Source organism: Oncorhynchus keta, chromosome 15 (assembly GCF_023373465.1).
Source record: "Oncorhynchus keta strain PuntledgeMale-10-30-2019 chromosome 15, Oket_V2, whole genome shotgun sequence".
Lineage (NCBI taxonomy): Eukaryota > Metazoa > Chordata > Actinopteri > Salmoniformes > Salmonidae > Oncorhynchus > Oncorhynchus keta.
This window is the reverse complement of record NC_068435.1, coordinates 38,218,898-38,236,757: the sequence shown is the minus strand read 5'-3', so window position 1 is coordinate 38,236,757 and position 17,860 is coordinate 38,218,898. Positions and strand designations below refer to the sequence as shown.

Below are 17,860 nucleotides of genomic sequence, written 5' to 3'. Positions count from 1 at the left end.
TAGAAGTCGTTCCTATTTCTGACGCAGATCGCGCTGAAAGTCCTCCGTCTCCCATCTCCTCATTGGTTTATAGAAGTAGGTACCCACGTGCCATCTCCTCATTGGTTATACCCACGTTGGTGATTTAAAGACAAATTTCGTGGCCGGTTGTCGTGGTAATACATTGATAGTTTATTTGCGTTCACCATATAAGTTCAACAATGAAAAAGCGTGGAAGGTGGAGAGATGACTAGAAACGATTCAGTTGACTTTTTTATGTGTGGATTAATTTGTCAGAGTAGAGGACCTTGTGCAGTTCAGGTAAAATAACAACTCAATGTTTATATCCCAGGACAAATTAGCTAGCAACAGCAAGCTATCTAAATAGGACAAATTAGCTAGCAAGTGCAAGCTAACTAGCTAAATTGCCATACATGTTTAATGCTTTTCGACCTGTCTCCAAATTAATGTAATTGGTTCAGAGTTTGTTTGGATATTTTAACCTGCGTGTCGTGATCGCAAACCAGAACTGTGTATATCTTTGTGAGTATGAGGAGTAGAATAGCCTTCCTGTACATAATATAATTTATTGATTAAACTGTTCAAAAAAAGACAGCTGAGAGATACATCTGTACATTTGAGTGTTTTTTTGTTTGTTTTATACATTGTAACTGTACTTCTCATCTTCACATTTTCACAGTCTGTCCTTCACCATGTGTAATGGCAAATCTTTTAGCTTCACTTCAGAAGGGCAGTCTTGTGCAGTGTTTTGTCTTTAGTGTTGAAAGTTAGCCATTAGTGCCTGCAAGGCTAACTGGCTGCTGGTCCGTTCAAGGCCGTTTCACAGTAAGTCCCAAAAGTCTACGCCCCAGAGGTTCAGTGGTCCACAGTGACCAATTCAGTTCACTCCAGCCAGGTGCCAGACCAGTGGTTCCCAAATGGTTTTGTTCCATGACCCACCAAAGTCCTTTAGAATTCATGAGATACCCTCCAGTTATTCCAACAAGTTTCCAGCTCAAGCACTATCTTAACCCTTAATTCAACTTAAAAAGATTCCTCGTGCTCGTATAGAAGATGAGCTAGTGAATTTGTCAATGTGTCAAGGCTAGCGATGGAGAGTGGGGACTCAACACACCAAAGTCTAGTTATGCCAAATAGTGAAGGCCGCTTAGCAGGCTTGGACAATGGCAGGGTTAGCTGCAGTCGTTAACTGTTGAATCAGGTGCTCAAGTGAAAGCCTGGGGACACTGTGACCATCCTGGGCCCCTGGTCTCTTCCTGACCTCTAACCCCACCGTCAAGAGGGTTTAACATCCAATAATCTTTACGTAGGATATTAATGTGTGTTCAGATCAATAACAAATATTAAGTATGGTAAAAAACTGTTTTAATGCTCCAAAAAAATGTGACAGCTTAGAAGTGATAACATGTCAAATGTGTTGATCTTACATATGGAGAAATTACAAAAGCCAACAGGTCAAAATAGTTGTCACTAGTAAACAAACATTTGGAAGCGTGGAAAACTGTGTGGGTGATACTTTCTCACTCTTGCATTTGGCAACATCCCCCCTCTTCATCTTCTCACTCTTGCATTTGGCAGCATCCCCCCTCTTTAACTTCTCACTCTTGCATTTGGCAGCATCCCCCCTCTTCATCTTCTCACTCTTGCATTTGGCAACATCCCCCCTCTTTATCTTCTCACTCTTGCATTTGGCAACATCCCCCTCTTCATCTTCTCACTCTTGCATTTGGCAGCATCCCCCCTCTTCATCTTCTCACTCTTGCATTTGGCAGCATCCCCCCTCTTCATCTTCTCACTCTTGCATTTGGCAGCATCCCCCCTCTTCATCTTCTCACTCTTTCTTCCTCCATCTCTCACAGGCAGTTCTTGTCAGGTAACTCGCACTGCTGCGAGGCTCTGCATTCTAGAGCTTTGCTCAGCCTGCGTGGGAAGTACACCATAGCTTTCTGTTCCTCGTAGCGGTCAATGTGTTTGAGGTGGACCACCATGTGCAGAGCGTAGGCCAGGACCAACAGCAGGATCAGAGAGGTCACCAGGCCCATCAGGATGGCTGGGGTCAGGAAGTTGGCACAGTCGCTGGCAGACGCAAACTTATCAGACATGACGTTGAAAGCCTGGATCTGCGGAGAGGAGAGGAAAGAGGGAATATTGCAAGCTGAAGTAAAACAATTAGATAGCTAAATAAATCCATCAATCAGTCAATAGAAACGGCCCATGCCCCATACCTGGAAGTCAGTAAACGTGATGTGCCAGTTAGCTGAGGTGTCGGTGTGTGAGCTGGGCACCAGAAGGGTGTCATATTTGTGCTGACTGCTGACATGCTGGCAGTGGTAGGAGGAGGTGGCGGGGGAGTACACCTCACTGGCGTTGAACGTAGCTTCATGGGTCCAATTGTAGTGGATGTGGACGCTGTCTAAGGTGAACCAGTTCTGCCCTGCTGACTCGTAGAAAATGTTGGACATCTGCAGCCTGATAACAAGTCCCCTGAGATCCTCCACATCTCCAAACTTTAGCGAGAGCCTGTGTACAAACACAGAGTATGTTGATTTGTTGATTGATTGCCTTTAGTGGGTACATCCTGTGAGATATGCAGTGCTCATCTCATTGTAACAATATTCTTCTCCATGAATTGAATGTAAATATATATATATAATTCAAGTTCTTTGATAACTACATACAACACCCTATGAAAGTGACGCATTCCTACATCATACTTCCGAATCATGTCCCATAGGTCGCATTCCCCTGCTCAGATGTTCATCAACCAATGGTTGCATGCCATGCCATAGACTGTGCACCGGATTGCTATAACATATGACGTGGTAAGCTGATACATAAAATACCTAGCCAGGCTTTGTAAGATCTGGCAACACCTGGGCAGAGGAATGCGCCCAAAATCACATGACTAGACTTCAAGATTACGTACAATTCCAGAAAACAAGGTCATTAGATTTATAAGCTTACATTCGTAATTGTGTATTGATTTAGTATACCCAATGCCCTTTATTAAAATAGTTGATGCTCAAGAACTAAGACACATTGTTGAAAGTTAGAAAAAATCTCCTTTGGACGACAAATCAGTGTGTCTGCTTGAGGACTTGCAGGATGGTAAGAACCTGCTGGTTACAAGCCATTTGAAGTAATTATGTTAGATTATGCTCTGGGGTTTTCTACTGAAAGTTGCCAGCCAGTACTTTTTTACATGGATTAAATCATTAGTTTGTAGACCGGTAAGCTGTGAAAATAGGTGTAGCTCATGTGTGTAGTTCTATTCAAACAGATGTAACTTTTTGACTCTTTTTGCTCTTCTTGGCCGTCAAATACATTGATAAAACGCATATTGTATGTTATTTCACCCAGAAACACGTATATAATTGAATATACAGTATCTTAAATGGCCATATTATCATGACTTTGTCAATGCAAATTTGAGGCTCATTAGCCTAACAAAACAAGGAATACATAAGTCAAATGGACGTGTCAGTTGCACATCGTACACAACTCAAGTACATGATTTACAGTACTTACGTAGCCTTCTCCTTGGTGCAGATGGAACCCTTGGTGTCCACAGGGGCGTTGGGTCCAAAGGTCCTCTCCGTCAGGTCTACGAATGTGTGGTTCTGGTAGCGGATGGCCAGGCGCTTGGCCCTGAAAAGGATGCAGGTCTTGCCATTGTAGGACACGCTCAGGGGAGAGTAGGGCCCGTGGATGGGGGACTGGAGCAGCTTTCTCTTGCCCTTGCCATGGCCATGCTGGTTGAGGAGGTGCCAGCCATTCAGCTGCAGAGAGGAAGGATGGAAGGGATATTGATCAATTGTATAATTGATTGGCAATGTCACACACTGGCTGTGCCTACAGAAGAAGCCTAATTGTGATGTTTTTTTCACTAATTGGTCTTTAATTGGGCAAAATATCAGAATTGGGCTGTCTGTGTATCCTGTTATCCAGGTAGTAATTGTTAAAAGAATATAACCTATTTTGGTCGATTTAATAGCCGATACTGAACAAAAATATAAACGCAACATGCAACAATTTCAATGATTTTATTGAGTTACAGTTCCTCAGTCAATTGGAATAAATTAATTAGGCCCTAATCGATGGATTTCATATGACTGGGCAGCTATGAGTGGGCCTGGGAGGGCATAGGCCCACACACTGGTGAGCCAGGCCCAGCCAATCAGAATAAGTTTTTCGACCCACACGACCCGCTTTATTACAGACAGTTTCATCAGCTGTCCAGGTGGCTGGTCTCACACGATACCCCAGGTGGAGAAGCCGGATGTGGAGGTCCTGCGCTGGCGTGGTTACAAGTGGTCTGCGGGTGTAAAGCCGGTTGAACGAAATGCCAAATTCTCTAAAATGACGATGGAGGCAGCTTATGGTTGAGTCTATTAACATTACATTCCATGGCAACAGCTCTGGTGAACATTCCTGCAGTGAGCTCGCCAATTGCAACATCTGTGGCATTGTGTTGTGTGACAAAACTGCCCATTTTAGATTGGCCTTAATTTTTACAAGATGCACCTGTGCATTGATCACACTGTTCAATCAACTTCTTGATATGTCACACCTGTCAGGTGGATGGATTATCTTGGTAAAGGAGAAAAGCTAACAGGGATGTAAACAAATTTGCACATCAAATTTGCGAGAAAAAAGCTTTTTGTGCTTATGGAACATTTCTGGGATCTTTTATTTCAGTACAAAATCTGAAGAACATACATGTACACACGTCCATGTACTTTTTGCAGGTGCTGGAGTTGTTGGTGAACTCATGGAAAATCAAAAGGAAAATGCCGCACACTGCTGCTCCAGGTAATTGTATTAGAACAATGCTTCCACCCTTAGGTCTTCATCAGCAATCCATATCCTAGCTAGTGGTGGAAGGTCCTATATATATGGGCAGTACTCAGTGACATCACTTCCTGAAACAGGAGGTGAAAATATATAACATAGGTTCACAATATCAACATTCATTGTATCTAAATATATGACCATACACAAGGAATGTGATCAACATGTACATTTATATACACAATATCCAATTAGGATGAAAAAAAACCCACAATCATTTGGACATTTTGGAACTATAAAAACGGTTTCAAGTCGAACTCCTCGTTAAGACCAAGCGGATGTTGAGCTTGTGGATCCAGAAAGATTCCCTTTGAAGAACATTCCTCTCAATGTCCCCTCCCCTGCGTGTTTCTATTCCAGTGTATCTCAGAGAACTAGTCGGATGTCCAGCTTGAAGAAATAAACAGCAACCTGTACGAATATTGCTGCGGTGCTCACTGATCTTAAGGCTTTTACAGGTTTGGAATTTGCCTTTATTTTGTTATTACGAAACCTAGTGGCCACTTCTGGGTTTGCTATTTGATGTGTATTTAAAGGGTTAAAGCCAATATCGTGTGAGTTGAAATCCAATTAGGACCAAGTTCAAGACAACTCGGAAATGTTCGACCTCCGACTTCAATGCGTTTAACTGTTTCACCCATCCAAATATCTCTGACGGTCGCACCAGCATGAGTTTATTTATGTGATGTACAAATCCACTCACTGTTCCAAAATGGGATTATTATGCAATTGAAAAATGAACCTGCGCTGTCCTCAAACCAAGGCACGCTGCCTGCTAATTTAAACCTCAAGGATTTTCAGAGACTGACATTTTCTTGACTGTGTGTTTAGCGTCGTTGTCCTGTTGGAAGGTGAACCGTCACCCCAGTCTGCCAGATCGCAGTTGTAAATGAGAACTTGTTCTCAACCTGGTTAAATAAAGGTGTGATAAAAATAAAAAAAGTCTGAGGTCCGGAGTGCTCTGGAGCAGGTTTTCATCAAGGATATTTATATATTTGCTCCATTCATCTTTCCCTCGATCCTGACGAGTCGCCCAGTCCCTGGCGCTGAAATAAATTCCCACAGCATGATGCTGCCATGACCATGCTTCACTGTAGAGATGGTGCCTGGTTTCCTACAGATGTGATGCTTGGCATTCAGGCGAAATAGTTGGTTTCATCAGACAAGAGAATCTTGTTTCTCATGGTCTGAGAGTCCTTTATGTGCCTTTTGGCCAGTCCAAGCTGGCTGTCATTGCCTTTTACTGAGGAGACGCTTCCATCTTGCTACTCTACCATAAAGGCCTGATGCTGCAGAGATGGTTGTCCTTCTGGAATGTTCTCCCATATGAACAGAGGAACTCCGATGTCAGTGACCATCGGGTTCTTGTGTCACGCCCTGACCGTAGAGATCTTTTCATTCTCCATGTCTGTTTGGTCAGGGTGTGACTCGGGTGGGAAACTCTGTTCTTTATTTTTATGTTTTGGCCGGGTATGGTTCTCAATCACGGACAGCTGTCTATCGTTGTCTCTGATTGGGAATCATACTTAGGCAGCCTGTTTTGCCACCTTAGGTTGTGGGATGTGGACAGGACGGGTGGACGTGGGAGGAGATCCTAGACGGTAAAGGACCCTGGACGCAGGCTGGAGAATATTGCCGTCCAAAGAAGGAGATAGGAGCGGCGACGATATGAGGAGGCAAGACGGAAGCCCGAGAAGCCACTCCAATTTCTTTTTTTTTTTGGGGGGCTTGGTTTCTGCTCTGACATGCACTGTCAACTGTGGGACCTTATATAGACAGGGGTGTGCCTTTCCAAATCATATCCAATCAATTTAATTTACCACAGATGGACTCCAAGTTGTAGAAACATCTCAAGGATGATCAATGGAAACAGGATCCACCTGAGCTCAATTTCGAGTCTCATAGCAAAGGGTCTGAATACTTATGTAAATAAGGTATTTCTGTTTTACAAACCTAAATCCCAATCCTATGGCCTTGAGCCAGGCGGACAAACACAAATTGGCAGGTTACTCTCTGATAACAGCAGGTGAGTGCAACACAGAAATGCCCCAGACTGGGGTATTAAGGTATTTCTGTTCTACAAACCTGTTTTCGCTTCGTCATTACGGGGTATTGTGTGTAGATTTCTGAGTTAATTTTTTTTTTGTATAAGGCTGTAATGTAACAAAATGTGGAAAATTGGAAGGGGTCTGTGTACTTTCTGAATGCACTGTAGAAGTAGTCAATTTCACTGTTGCTTCCAATTTCCATTTGAGGCTTTACTAAGTTGGACAAAGAGAGCCCAAGCATTTCCCTGTATTTCCCCAGATCAAGTATGCAGACATTTGTGCATCTCCAGTCAGAACAGAACCTGCACTAACTTTTCCCCCTGGCACATTTTCCAGCTGGCACCCGCATTGCCTTCATTGTTGTTTTCCTTAGTAACAAAAGCTTTGGACATGTGTGTGTTCCTATCAAAGTAAGTGGCGTATTACATTATCATTATAGTTTCTGCATATCGTGTTGTTGTTTCTACTGTAGCCCAGCGTATACAGTATATGTACGGAGCATAATATATTTATTGTTTTATTCACGTTTTCAAGTGACAAATCATGCATTCTGATTCTTGCATAGATTGTAATGGACACATAATGTGTGTAAATATATTAGCCTCTGCCGTATACACAAATGTCCCAAAGCTGAGGAAGTTAAAATTATCTAAAGTTTAGTCACTAATTAGACTCTCTGATAACCACTTCGGTCAAGCCAGCAAGGTTGCAAACCTCAGAGCAAAATGCGATCCCGACACTGTGATATGTTTGGTGTTTGCGCATTTTGATATAAAATAATGGAGAGGTGTGCATTAATATATGCCACATGTATTATTTTATGTCTGATTTCAAGACTTGATGCATGTAACAGATGAAATACTGATGAATTTGATGAATTCATTATCCACATGTGTGGTTGTATTGTTTTACATTTTCAAATAAATCTACCTATCATTCAAGTCATGAGTGCGTCTGGAAGTTGATGGGTTCATTGATCCCCTCGCCACTCTCTGGAAGCCACCCCCTGAGTTTTGTCAGCAACACGTGAAAACGGAGGGCCCTGCGAGCGAGAGGCTGGTTTGGAGTATCTGAACAGTGTCCTCTTGGGGGCGATATGATACTAAGATGCACAAGATCAGAGAGAGAGAGAGCTATATAGAAAGTGAGCAAAAAGAAGGAGAGGGAGAGAGGGATCTACCTTCAGTAATCTTCTGAGTGGGGTTTCTTTAGTGGGCATATAACCCTGAGTCTCCAAGCTCATTCCATCAAGACCACCTGACAAACACAAATAAAACAGGCAGATACTATTTAGCTCAAATATTTGCTTAGAAATATACTCCATAAATTGACATTTTACATTGATTCTTCAAGCTTTATGTGTGGGCAGTAGTTTGTAAAACGATACTGCATACACATGGCTAAAAAAGGCTTGATTGCATCAGGCCCATAGTCATGTTAAATGTGAAACAATGTGTGTTACTTACCCGCTCTGATCCTCCCAGCTGGGTATGGAACCTCGGTAACATAGTCCTCTTCTGTGCTGTAGAGAGAAGTGGAAAAGGTTCAAAGATGCAGCTACATGTCAGTGCACACTTCCTCAGAGTTGCCAGGTTCCAAAACAGCACACGTCTGTCTGTATAGGCAAGCTATACCAACAGTGGCCAACGTGTTCTTCGTCCACGTCCGATCCTTTTAACCTTCTGATCATAACCAGATCATCATAGCCGATATATGGTGAGCTTTCTGCGCCAAAAGGCTGTCATGCAGGTCGCGGCTACACATTGGCAATGGATGGGGTCGGTGGTAAATCTCCCCAATGCAAAACAAAGCTTACTTTATTTCTTATCAAGCAGTGGCCTATAGTTGTGGCTGGTCATCTTATCGTCCTGTGTAGGCTGAGCAGGCTGACCATGCAGGTTATCTGTGGCATTAGTAGCTTAGATAACTTGTGGTTAATCTCAACCAGATACCTTTAACCATCTAAATCACCATCATGGCCTTACTGCGACTATGACTAACCCCACTACTGTAGGGGTGGAAATGTATAAAATATTACCCACTACACTACCTCCACCCTCTCTCTCCCTTCACACACACTCACAAGCACCTGGTCACTCTAAGTCTGATAAGCCACGAGAGTTATGCAACAGGAATGGTGTGTGTGTGTATATGGGAATTGGGTTCCATTATGAGTCTGAACACCTTCACTCTGAGAACTGATCGTGCTGGTGCACCACACTAAGGCACCCAATTCCATTAAATATAGGCCTAGATATAGAACAACCTCTATACAGATTCCCTGTAATGGTTTTCCCCTTATTTTAAGCACATGCCATGTGTGGTTTTGCGTCATATTAAAAGAATGTCATATTGAATGTCTGTGAGAGGAATAGCTCACGGGGTGCATTGCCTTTAACCCAGTTGACCACTCAGCGTAAAGTCAACATTGTGAGTGAACTTGCTTGGTTTGCTTTCATCTGTGGTTTGAATTAGGCCTACTTTATATTGTGGAGCAGTGCCTGGCATGTGTGTTGATTTATATAGGCCAACACTGATAGAATTCACCGTCTTAAAACCTACCTAACAGGTATCAGACAGACATGCTGTTTGATAATGCCCCGACAAGCTAGCTTTGATAAAATTATCTTCATTATTTCCTCTGGGGTCGATATCCATCTGGGGCATTTAATACCCCAGTCTGGGGCATTTTTGTGTTGTACTCACCTGCTGTTATCAGTGTAACCTGCCAATTTGTTTGTCTACCTGGCTCAAGGCCATAGGATTGGGATCCAGAAAGGGACTGCCAGAGAGGCACACATGGTTTAGTGGTCACCAGCCCTAGTCCTAGTGAGCTGGAACAGTAACTGTTTTTCAGGGGTAGTTGAAGGGTCTGGAGCGGTTATCTCTGGTGCTGCTACCCAGGTTAAGGTAGCCTTGGCCTGGCATAGATAATTCCTGGGCTGTTGTTAAATTCAAGGACAATTAATTATTCAAGGTCATTAAAAAAAGCTGTGTAAGCCCAGCCGTTTGTTCCTGTGCCAGTTCAGCGAGGTCAGCAACACAGGGATGGTCACATGGGGCCAGGGTGTTGAACAGTTCCTTTATATAATCAAAACCATCCTTGGCTCACCTCACAGACGGACACGTATGTACACACACTCACAAAGACAAATGGACAGACACACACATACATTACTCTTTTCTCTGTATATATCAATGATTTCACTCTTGCTGGTGGTGATTCTCTGATCTAGTTTCGTTGGTGGAGTTTAAACACTTGGTCGATGTCTATGTCATAGAAGAGTAATTGTTTTTAGGCCAGCTGTTTTTAGTCAAGATGTTTCTGTTTTTAACGTAATATGTAATTGTTGTACTGTATGTGTGTTTATAGTTTTGTTTAACTTCTTGGATATAGGGGGCACTATTTAAATTTTTGGATGAAAAACGTTCCCGTTTTAAACAAGATATTTTGTCACGAAAAGATGCTCGACAGGAAGTGCCGCATTTTTTAAAATCGCCTCATGCCAATGACTCCTTATATGGCTGTGAAGGAGCTAGGAGTCAAGCTTACGTTTTCCACGTTTTCCCCAAGGTGTCTGCAGCATTGTGACGTATTTGTAGGCATATCATTGGAAGATTGACCATAAGAGACTACATCTACCAGGTGGTTGCTTGGTGTCCTTGGTATCTCCAGCTGCAGTATTTTTCCGTTTGCTTCTGATGAGAAGCCAACTGCCACCACTGATAGATTATCGAATAGATATGTGAAAAACACCTTGAGGGTTGATTCTAAACAACATTTGCCATGTTTCTGTCGATATTATGGAGCTAATTTGGAAAAAAGTTCGGAGTTGTAAGTGACTGCATTTTCCAGTCTTTTTCTTAGCCAAACGTGATGAACAAAATGGAGCTATTTGGTCTGCACAAATAATATTTTTGGAAAAAAATAACATTTGCTATCTAACTGAGAGTCTCGTCATTGAAAACGTCCGAAGTTCTTCAAAGGTAAATGATTTTATTTGAATGCTTTTCTTGTTTTTGTGAAAATGTTGCCTGCTGAATGCGAGGCTTAATGCTATGCTAGGCTATCAATACTCTTACACAAATGCTTGTGTAGCTTTGGTTGAAAAGCACATTTTGATGAGATGACAGTGTTGTTAACAAAAGGCTAAGCTTGTGTTTGAATATATTTATTTCATTTAATTTGCGATGTTCATGAATAGGAAACGTTGTGTTATGGTAATGAGCTTGAGGCTTTGATTACGCTCCCGGATACGGGATTGCTCGACGCTAGAGGTTAATGTTGTGTTAGTGTGTGTAAGTTGTTTTGTCTGAAACGTTGTTCCCCCTGCTGCTATTGGACCAGGACTCTCTTGGAAAAGAGATGTTATCTCAAATGAGAAAAACCTGTATAAATAAAGGTCAAATAAAATATCTCTGAATGTATCAATGACATCACTCTTGCTGCTGGTGATTCTCTGATCCACCTCTACGCAGACGACACCATTCTGTACACATCTGGCCCTTCTTTGGACACTATGCTAACAAACCTCCAAACCAGCTTCAACGCCATACAACACTCCTTCCGTGGCCTCCAACTAATTATAAATACTAACTAAATGCATGCTCTTCAACATATTGCTGTACCCTCCCGCCCGACTAGCATCACTACTCTGGACGGTTCTGACCTAGAATATGTGGACAACTACAAATACCCAGGTGTCTGGTTAGACTATAAACTCTCCTTCCAGACTCATATTAAGCATCTCCAATCCAAAATTAGATCTAGAATCGGCTTCATATTTCGCAACAAAGCCTACTTCAAAGCCTCCTCCAAACATATCCTTGTAAAACTGACTATCCTACCGATCCTTGTCTTTGGCGATGTAATTTACAAAATATCCCCCAACACTCTACTCAGCAAACTGTAAGTCGTCTATCACAGTGCCATCCGTGTTATCACCAAAGCCCCATATACTACCCACCACTGCGACCTGTATGCTCTCGTTGGCTGGCCCTCACAACATATCTGTCGCCAAACCCACGGGCTCCAGGTCATCTATAAGTCTTTGCTTGGTAAAACCCAGCGTTATCTCAGCTCACTGGTCACCATAGCAGGACCCACCCATAGATCACGCTCCAGCAGGCATATTGCACTGGTCATCCCCAAAGCCAACACTTACTTTGGCCGCCTTTAATTTGGCCACCTGGAACAAATTGCAGAAATCTCTTATCTCCCTCTATAATTTTAAGCATCTGTAAATACCTCATCCCCATATCCCCTCATCCCCATCCTCCTATTCCCCAGGCGCTCTCTTTTGATGACTTCTGTAACCGTAATAGCCTTGGTTTCATGCATGTTAACATTAGAATCCTCCTCCCTAAGTTTGTTTTATTCACTGCTTTTGCACACTCTGTCAACCCGGATGTTCTAGCTGTGTCTGAATCCTGGCTTAGGAAGACCACCAAAAATTCTGAAATTTTCATCCCAAACTACTACATTTTCAGACAAGATAGAACTGCTAAAGGGGGCGGTGTTGCAATCTACTGCAAAGATAGCCTGCAGAGTTCTGTCCTACTATCCAGGTCTGTACCCAAACAATTTGAACTTCTACTTTTAAAAATCCACCTCTCTAAAAACAAATCTCTCACCGTTGCCGCCTGCTATAGACCACCCTCTGCCCCAGCTGTGCTCTGGACACCATATGTGAACTGATTGCCCCCCATCTATCTTCAGAGCTCATGCTGCTAGGCGACCTAAATTGGAACATGCTTAACACCCCTGCCATCCTACAATCTAAGCTTGATGCCCTCAATCTCACACAAACTATCAATGAACCTACCAGGTACCTCCCCAAAGCCTTAAACACGGGCACCCTCATAGATATCATCCTAACCAACTTGCCCTCTAAATCCAACTTGCCCTCTAAATACACCTCTGCTGTCTTCAACCAAGATCTCAGCGATCACTGCCTCATTGCCTGCATCCGTAATGGGTCAGCGGTCAAACGACTTCCACTCATCACTGTCAAACGCTCCCTGAAACATTTCAGCGAGCAGGCCTTTCTAATCGACCTGGTCGGGGTATTCTGGAAGGATATTGATCTCATCCCGTCAGTAGAGGATGCCTGGTTATTTTTTTTTAAATGCCTTCCTAACCATCTTAAATAAGCATGCCCCATTCAAGAAATTTAGAACCAGGAACAGATATAGCCCTTGGTTCTCCCCAGACCTGACTGCCCTTAACCAACACAAAAACATCCTATGATGTTATAAACCTGTTCAGGGAAGCTAGAAACCATTATACACAGGCAGTTAGAAAAGCCTAGGCAAGCTTTTTCAAGAAGAAATTTGTTTCCTGCAACACTAACTCAAAAAAGTGCTGGGACACTGTAAAGTCCATGGAGAATAAGAACACCTCCTCCCAGCTGCCCACTGCACTGAAGATAGGAAACACTGTCACCACTGATAAATCCACTATAATGGAGAATTTCAATAAGCATTTTTCTACGGCTGGCCATGCTTTCCACCTGGCTACTCCTACCCAGGTCAACAGCACTGCAACTCGCCCAAGCCTTCCCCATTTCTCCTTCTCCCAAATCCAGTCAGCTGATGTTCTGAAAGAGCTGCAAAATCTGGACCCCTTACAAATCAGCCGGGCTAGACAATCTGGACCCCTTCTTTCTAAAATTATCTGCCGAAATTGTTGCCACCCCTATTACTAGCCTGTTCAACCTCTCTTTCGTGTCGTCTGAGATTCCCAAAGATTGGAAAGCAGCTGCGGTCATCCCCCTCTTCAAAGGAAGGGACACTCTTGACCCAAACTGCTACAGACCTATATCTATCCTACCCTGCCTTTCTAAGGTCTTCGAAAGCCAAGTCAACAAACAGATTACCGACCATTTTGAATCTCACCATACCTTCTCTGCTATGCAATCTGGTTTCAGAGCTGGTCATGGGTGCACCTCAGCCACGCTCAAGGTCCTAAACGATATCTTAACCGCCATCGATAAGAAACATTACTGTGCAGCCGTATTCATTGATCTGGCCAAGGCTTTCGACTCTGTCAATCACCACATCCTCATTGGCAGACTCGACAGCCTTGGTTTCTCAAATGATTGCCTCGCCTGGTTGACCAACTACTTCTCTGATAAAGTTCAGTGTGTCAAATCGTAGGGTCTGCTGTCCGGACCTCTGGCAGTCTCTATGGGGGTGCCACAGGGTTCAATTCTTGGACCGACTCTCTTCTCTGTATACATCAATGATGTCGCTCTTGCTGCTGGTGTCTCTCCTTCCGTGGCCTCCAATTGCTCTTAAATATAAGTAAAACTAAATGCATGCTCTTCAACCGATCGCTGCCTGCACCTGTCCACATCACTACTCTGGACGGCTCTGACTTAGAATACGTGGACAACTACAAATACCTAGGTGTCTGGTTAGACTGTAAACTCTCCTTCCAGAACCATATCAAACATCTCCTATCCAAAGTTAAATCTAGAATTGGCTTCCTATTTTGCAACAAAGCATCCTTCACTCATGCTGCCAAACATACCCTTGTAAAACTGACCATCCTACCAATCCTCGACTTCGGCGATGTCATTTACAAAATAGCCTCCAATACCCTACTCAACAAATTGGATGCAGTCTATCACAGTGCAATCTGTTTTGTCACCAAAGCCCCATATACTACCCACCATTGCGACCTGTACGCTCTCGTTGGCTGGCCCTCGCTTCATACTCGTCGCCAAACCCACTGGCTCCATGTCATCTACAAGACCCTGCTAGGTAAAGTTCCCCCTTATCTCAGCTCGCTGGTCACCCTAGCATCTCCCACCTGTAGCACACGCTCCAGCAGGTATATCTCTCTAGTCACCCCCAAAACCAATTCTTTCTTTGGCCGCCTCCTTCCAGTTCTCTGCTGCCAATGACTGGAATGAACTACAAAAATCTCTGAAACTGAAAACACTTATCTCCTCACTAGCTTTAACCTCATAGTCAGCCCCATCCCGCATGCGGTCGCGTTACTACAGCCTCAAGCTCATTACCATAATGCAACGTTAGCGATTTCTAAAATCGCAAATGAAATGAAATAAATATGCCTGCTCTCAAGCTTATCCTTTTCTTAACAATCCTGTCGTCTCAGATTTTCAAAATATGCTTTAGAACCAGAGAAAATCAATAATTTGTGTAAGAGTGGTGATAGCTAGCTTAGCATTTAGCGTTAGCATTTAGCACGCAACATATTCACAAAAACCAGCAAAGGGATCAAATAAAATAATTTACCTTTGAAGAACTTCAGATGTTTCAATGAGGAGACTCTCAGTTACATAGCAGATGTCCAGTTTTTCCTGAAAGATTCTTGTGTAGGACACAACTTTCCGTTTTGTTACTATGCATTTGGCTACCGAAACTAACCGAAAATTCAGTCACCTACACGTCAAACTTTTTTCCGAATTAACTCCATAATATCGACTGAAACATGGAAAACGTTGTTTGAATCAATCCTCAAGGTGTTTTGTCATATATCTCTTCATTGAAATGCCGTCCCTGGAAGCCTGCATTCTTCTCTGATTCGGATGGAAAAATACTGGTAGCTGACTTTTGCACACCAATTTCCACGCAGACACCGTGCGGGACACTTGGCAATTGTAGTCTCTTATGGTCAATCTTCCAATGATATGCCTACAAATACGTCAGAATGCTGCAGACACCTTGGGGAAACGATAGAAAGTGTCCGTTCATTCCTGTCGCATTCACAGCCATATAAGGCGATCATGGAAAACGTAGCTTCAGAAATCCTGTTCATTTCCTGGGCGCTCAAACATCTTGGTTTTGCCTGAAGCTTTTGTTCAACGGCACTCACAGTGAAAATCTTTGTAGTTCTGGAAACGTCAGAGTGTCTTCTTTCCAAAACTATCAATTTCAAGCATAGTCGAGCATCTTTTCGTGACAAAATATTGCGCTTAAAACGGGCACGTCTTTTTATCCAAAAATGAAATAATGCCCCTAGTGGACTAACAGGTTAAGCACCAACTGTCAGAGCATCTTACAGATTCCTGCACCTGTACATAGCCCACCTATAATTTAGCCCAAACAACTACCTCTTTCCCAAATGTATTTAATTAATTTATTTATTTTGCTCCTTTGCACCCCATTATTTCTATTTCTACTTTGCACATTCTTCCATTGCAAAACTACCATTCCAGTATTTTACTTGCTATATTGTATTTACTTTGCCACCATGGCCTTTTTTGCCTTTACCTCCCTTCTCACCTCATTTGCTCACATCGTATATAGACTTGTTTATACTGTATTATTGACTGTATGTTTGTTTTACTCCATGTGTAACTCTGTGTCGTTGTATCTGTCGAACTGCTTTGCTTTATCTTGGCCAGGTCGCAATTGTAAATGAGAACTTGTTCTCAACTTGCCTACCTGGTTAAATAAAGGTGAAATAAATAAACATGCACATGTCAGTGAGCTCAGAGAGCAGAAAAGGAAAACACATTCACATGTCAGTGAGCTCAGAGAGCAGAGAGAGCAGTTTCAGGCTTTTGAAATCTGAATATTAACAGAAAACCACTAGAATCCTCATAACAACTATAATTCGTTCTCAATGCAGTATTGACTGTAATTTGTATATAGTGAATACAACTGTATTGTTATTATGCACCTTTCCCATAGAGCAAGTATAAAGCCTCAACATTGCCTCACTTTGTGTTGCTGAGAAAAATCCTTCTCATCTCTCTCTCTCTCTCTCTCTCTCTCTCTCTCTCTCTCTCTCTCTCTCTCTGTCTCTCTCTGTCTTTGCCTCTCTCTCTCTCTCTCTCTGTCTTTGCCTGTCTCTGTCTCTGTCTCTCTGTCTCTCTCTCTCTGCATCTGTAAACAGTGCCCAACAGACCAGCACCGATTCCTCCTCTCTTCTCCCATCCTCTCCTCTATCCCGTCCCTCTATTTTGTTTCTCCTCTCCTCTCCTCTATCCTGGCCTCATTTACCTGCTCTCTGTCAGACAAAGAGAGTGAGTGCTGTCCTGTACAGACAACAGCTGTGTGAAACAAGAAATGTCTTGTTAACGCTAAATTACAGATAACCATAGAGTCCCTGGCCACAGATTCATCAACGCTTTTACAGCATCTGTATCAGATCTGATACCTTGTGTATTTACATAGCGATAGCAAGAGAGACAGAGATATAGAGAAAGGAAGGGAGAGCGAGGGAGAGCAAAAGAGATCAGCCTACCAGCATCCCTGGATTCATACACCCCCCTCCACTCCACCATCACACACACACCAACACACACACACAGAGGGTATTTACCTTCTCTCCAGGAGTGCAGGCACTTGATCTAAGGACAGGGTGGGCTGGCTGAGGGCAGACAGCAAGGCAGAGAAGAGGAATGCGTGTGCAGCCATTGAGACAATGAGAGGAGACTGCTGCTGGTGAGCTCCCCTTCAAAATCTGCTCTCCCTGCATCGTCAGCCGCTGAGCTCACTGACAGACAGCCTCAGAAGCCAGTCACAATGCGGAAAAGGGATCAGTTTGAGTCATACTTATACAGCCCCTCCCTCCACCTCTTCCACCGTTCTCCCTTCTCTGTCGTCCTCCCTCTATCTTTCTATCTCATGTAAGTATACCTTTAGGCAAACCCTAGGAATAGACAGTGGCTGATTATTTTTCACAGCTCATTATACCTATTCTAGCCCAATAATGTACATAAAACGTAAATAAACACACACAAGCTACACATGCACGCCGCACACACACACACACACACACACACACACACAAACACACACACACAAACAAACATAAAAAAATCACATGGGAATATCAAGGTTGGATTAATGTTGACATTATTTTACCGGGAGAAAAACAAAGCCATGAATGCATGACCTAGATCCACAGTGAGTGTGCTGCCACAATAGCTGCACTCGTTCACTTCATCGATGTGTTGTTGTGAGCACAGGTGGCCCGGGGC

General features: G+C 43.1%; 1 protein-coding gene across 2 annotated transcripts; it reads right to left on the bottom strand.

Moving 5' to 3' along the window:
- LOC118395139 (V-type proton ATPase subunit S1-like protein) lies at positions 1 to 17,345 on the bottom strand. 2 transcript variants are annotated; one of them, XM_035788910.2, is made up of 6 exons: positions 17,200 to 17,345; positions 8,366 to 8,421; positions 8,080 to 8,156; positions 3,529 to 3,779; positions 2,226 to 2,520; positions 1 to 2,120 (listed from the first exon to the last, which is right to left on the bottom strand). In XM_035788910.2, the coding sequence occupies exons 1-6, from the start codon at positions 17,292 to 17,294 to the stop codon at positions 1,854 to 1,856; spliced, it is 1,041 nt and encodes a 346-aa protein (XP_035644803.1). In that variant the 5' UTR covers positions 17,295 to 17,345; the 3' UTR covers positions 1 to 1,853. The 2 variants fall into 2 exon arrangements, with proteins under 2 accessions (XP_035644803.1, XP_052319938.1); XM_052463978.1 differs by lacking the exons at positions 8,080 to 8,156; positions 8,366 to 8,421; positions 17,200 to 17,345 and adding an exon at positions 4,222 to 4,449.
- Positions 17,346 to 17,860: the final 515 nt, after the last annotated feature.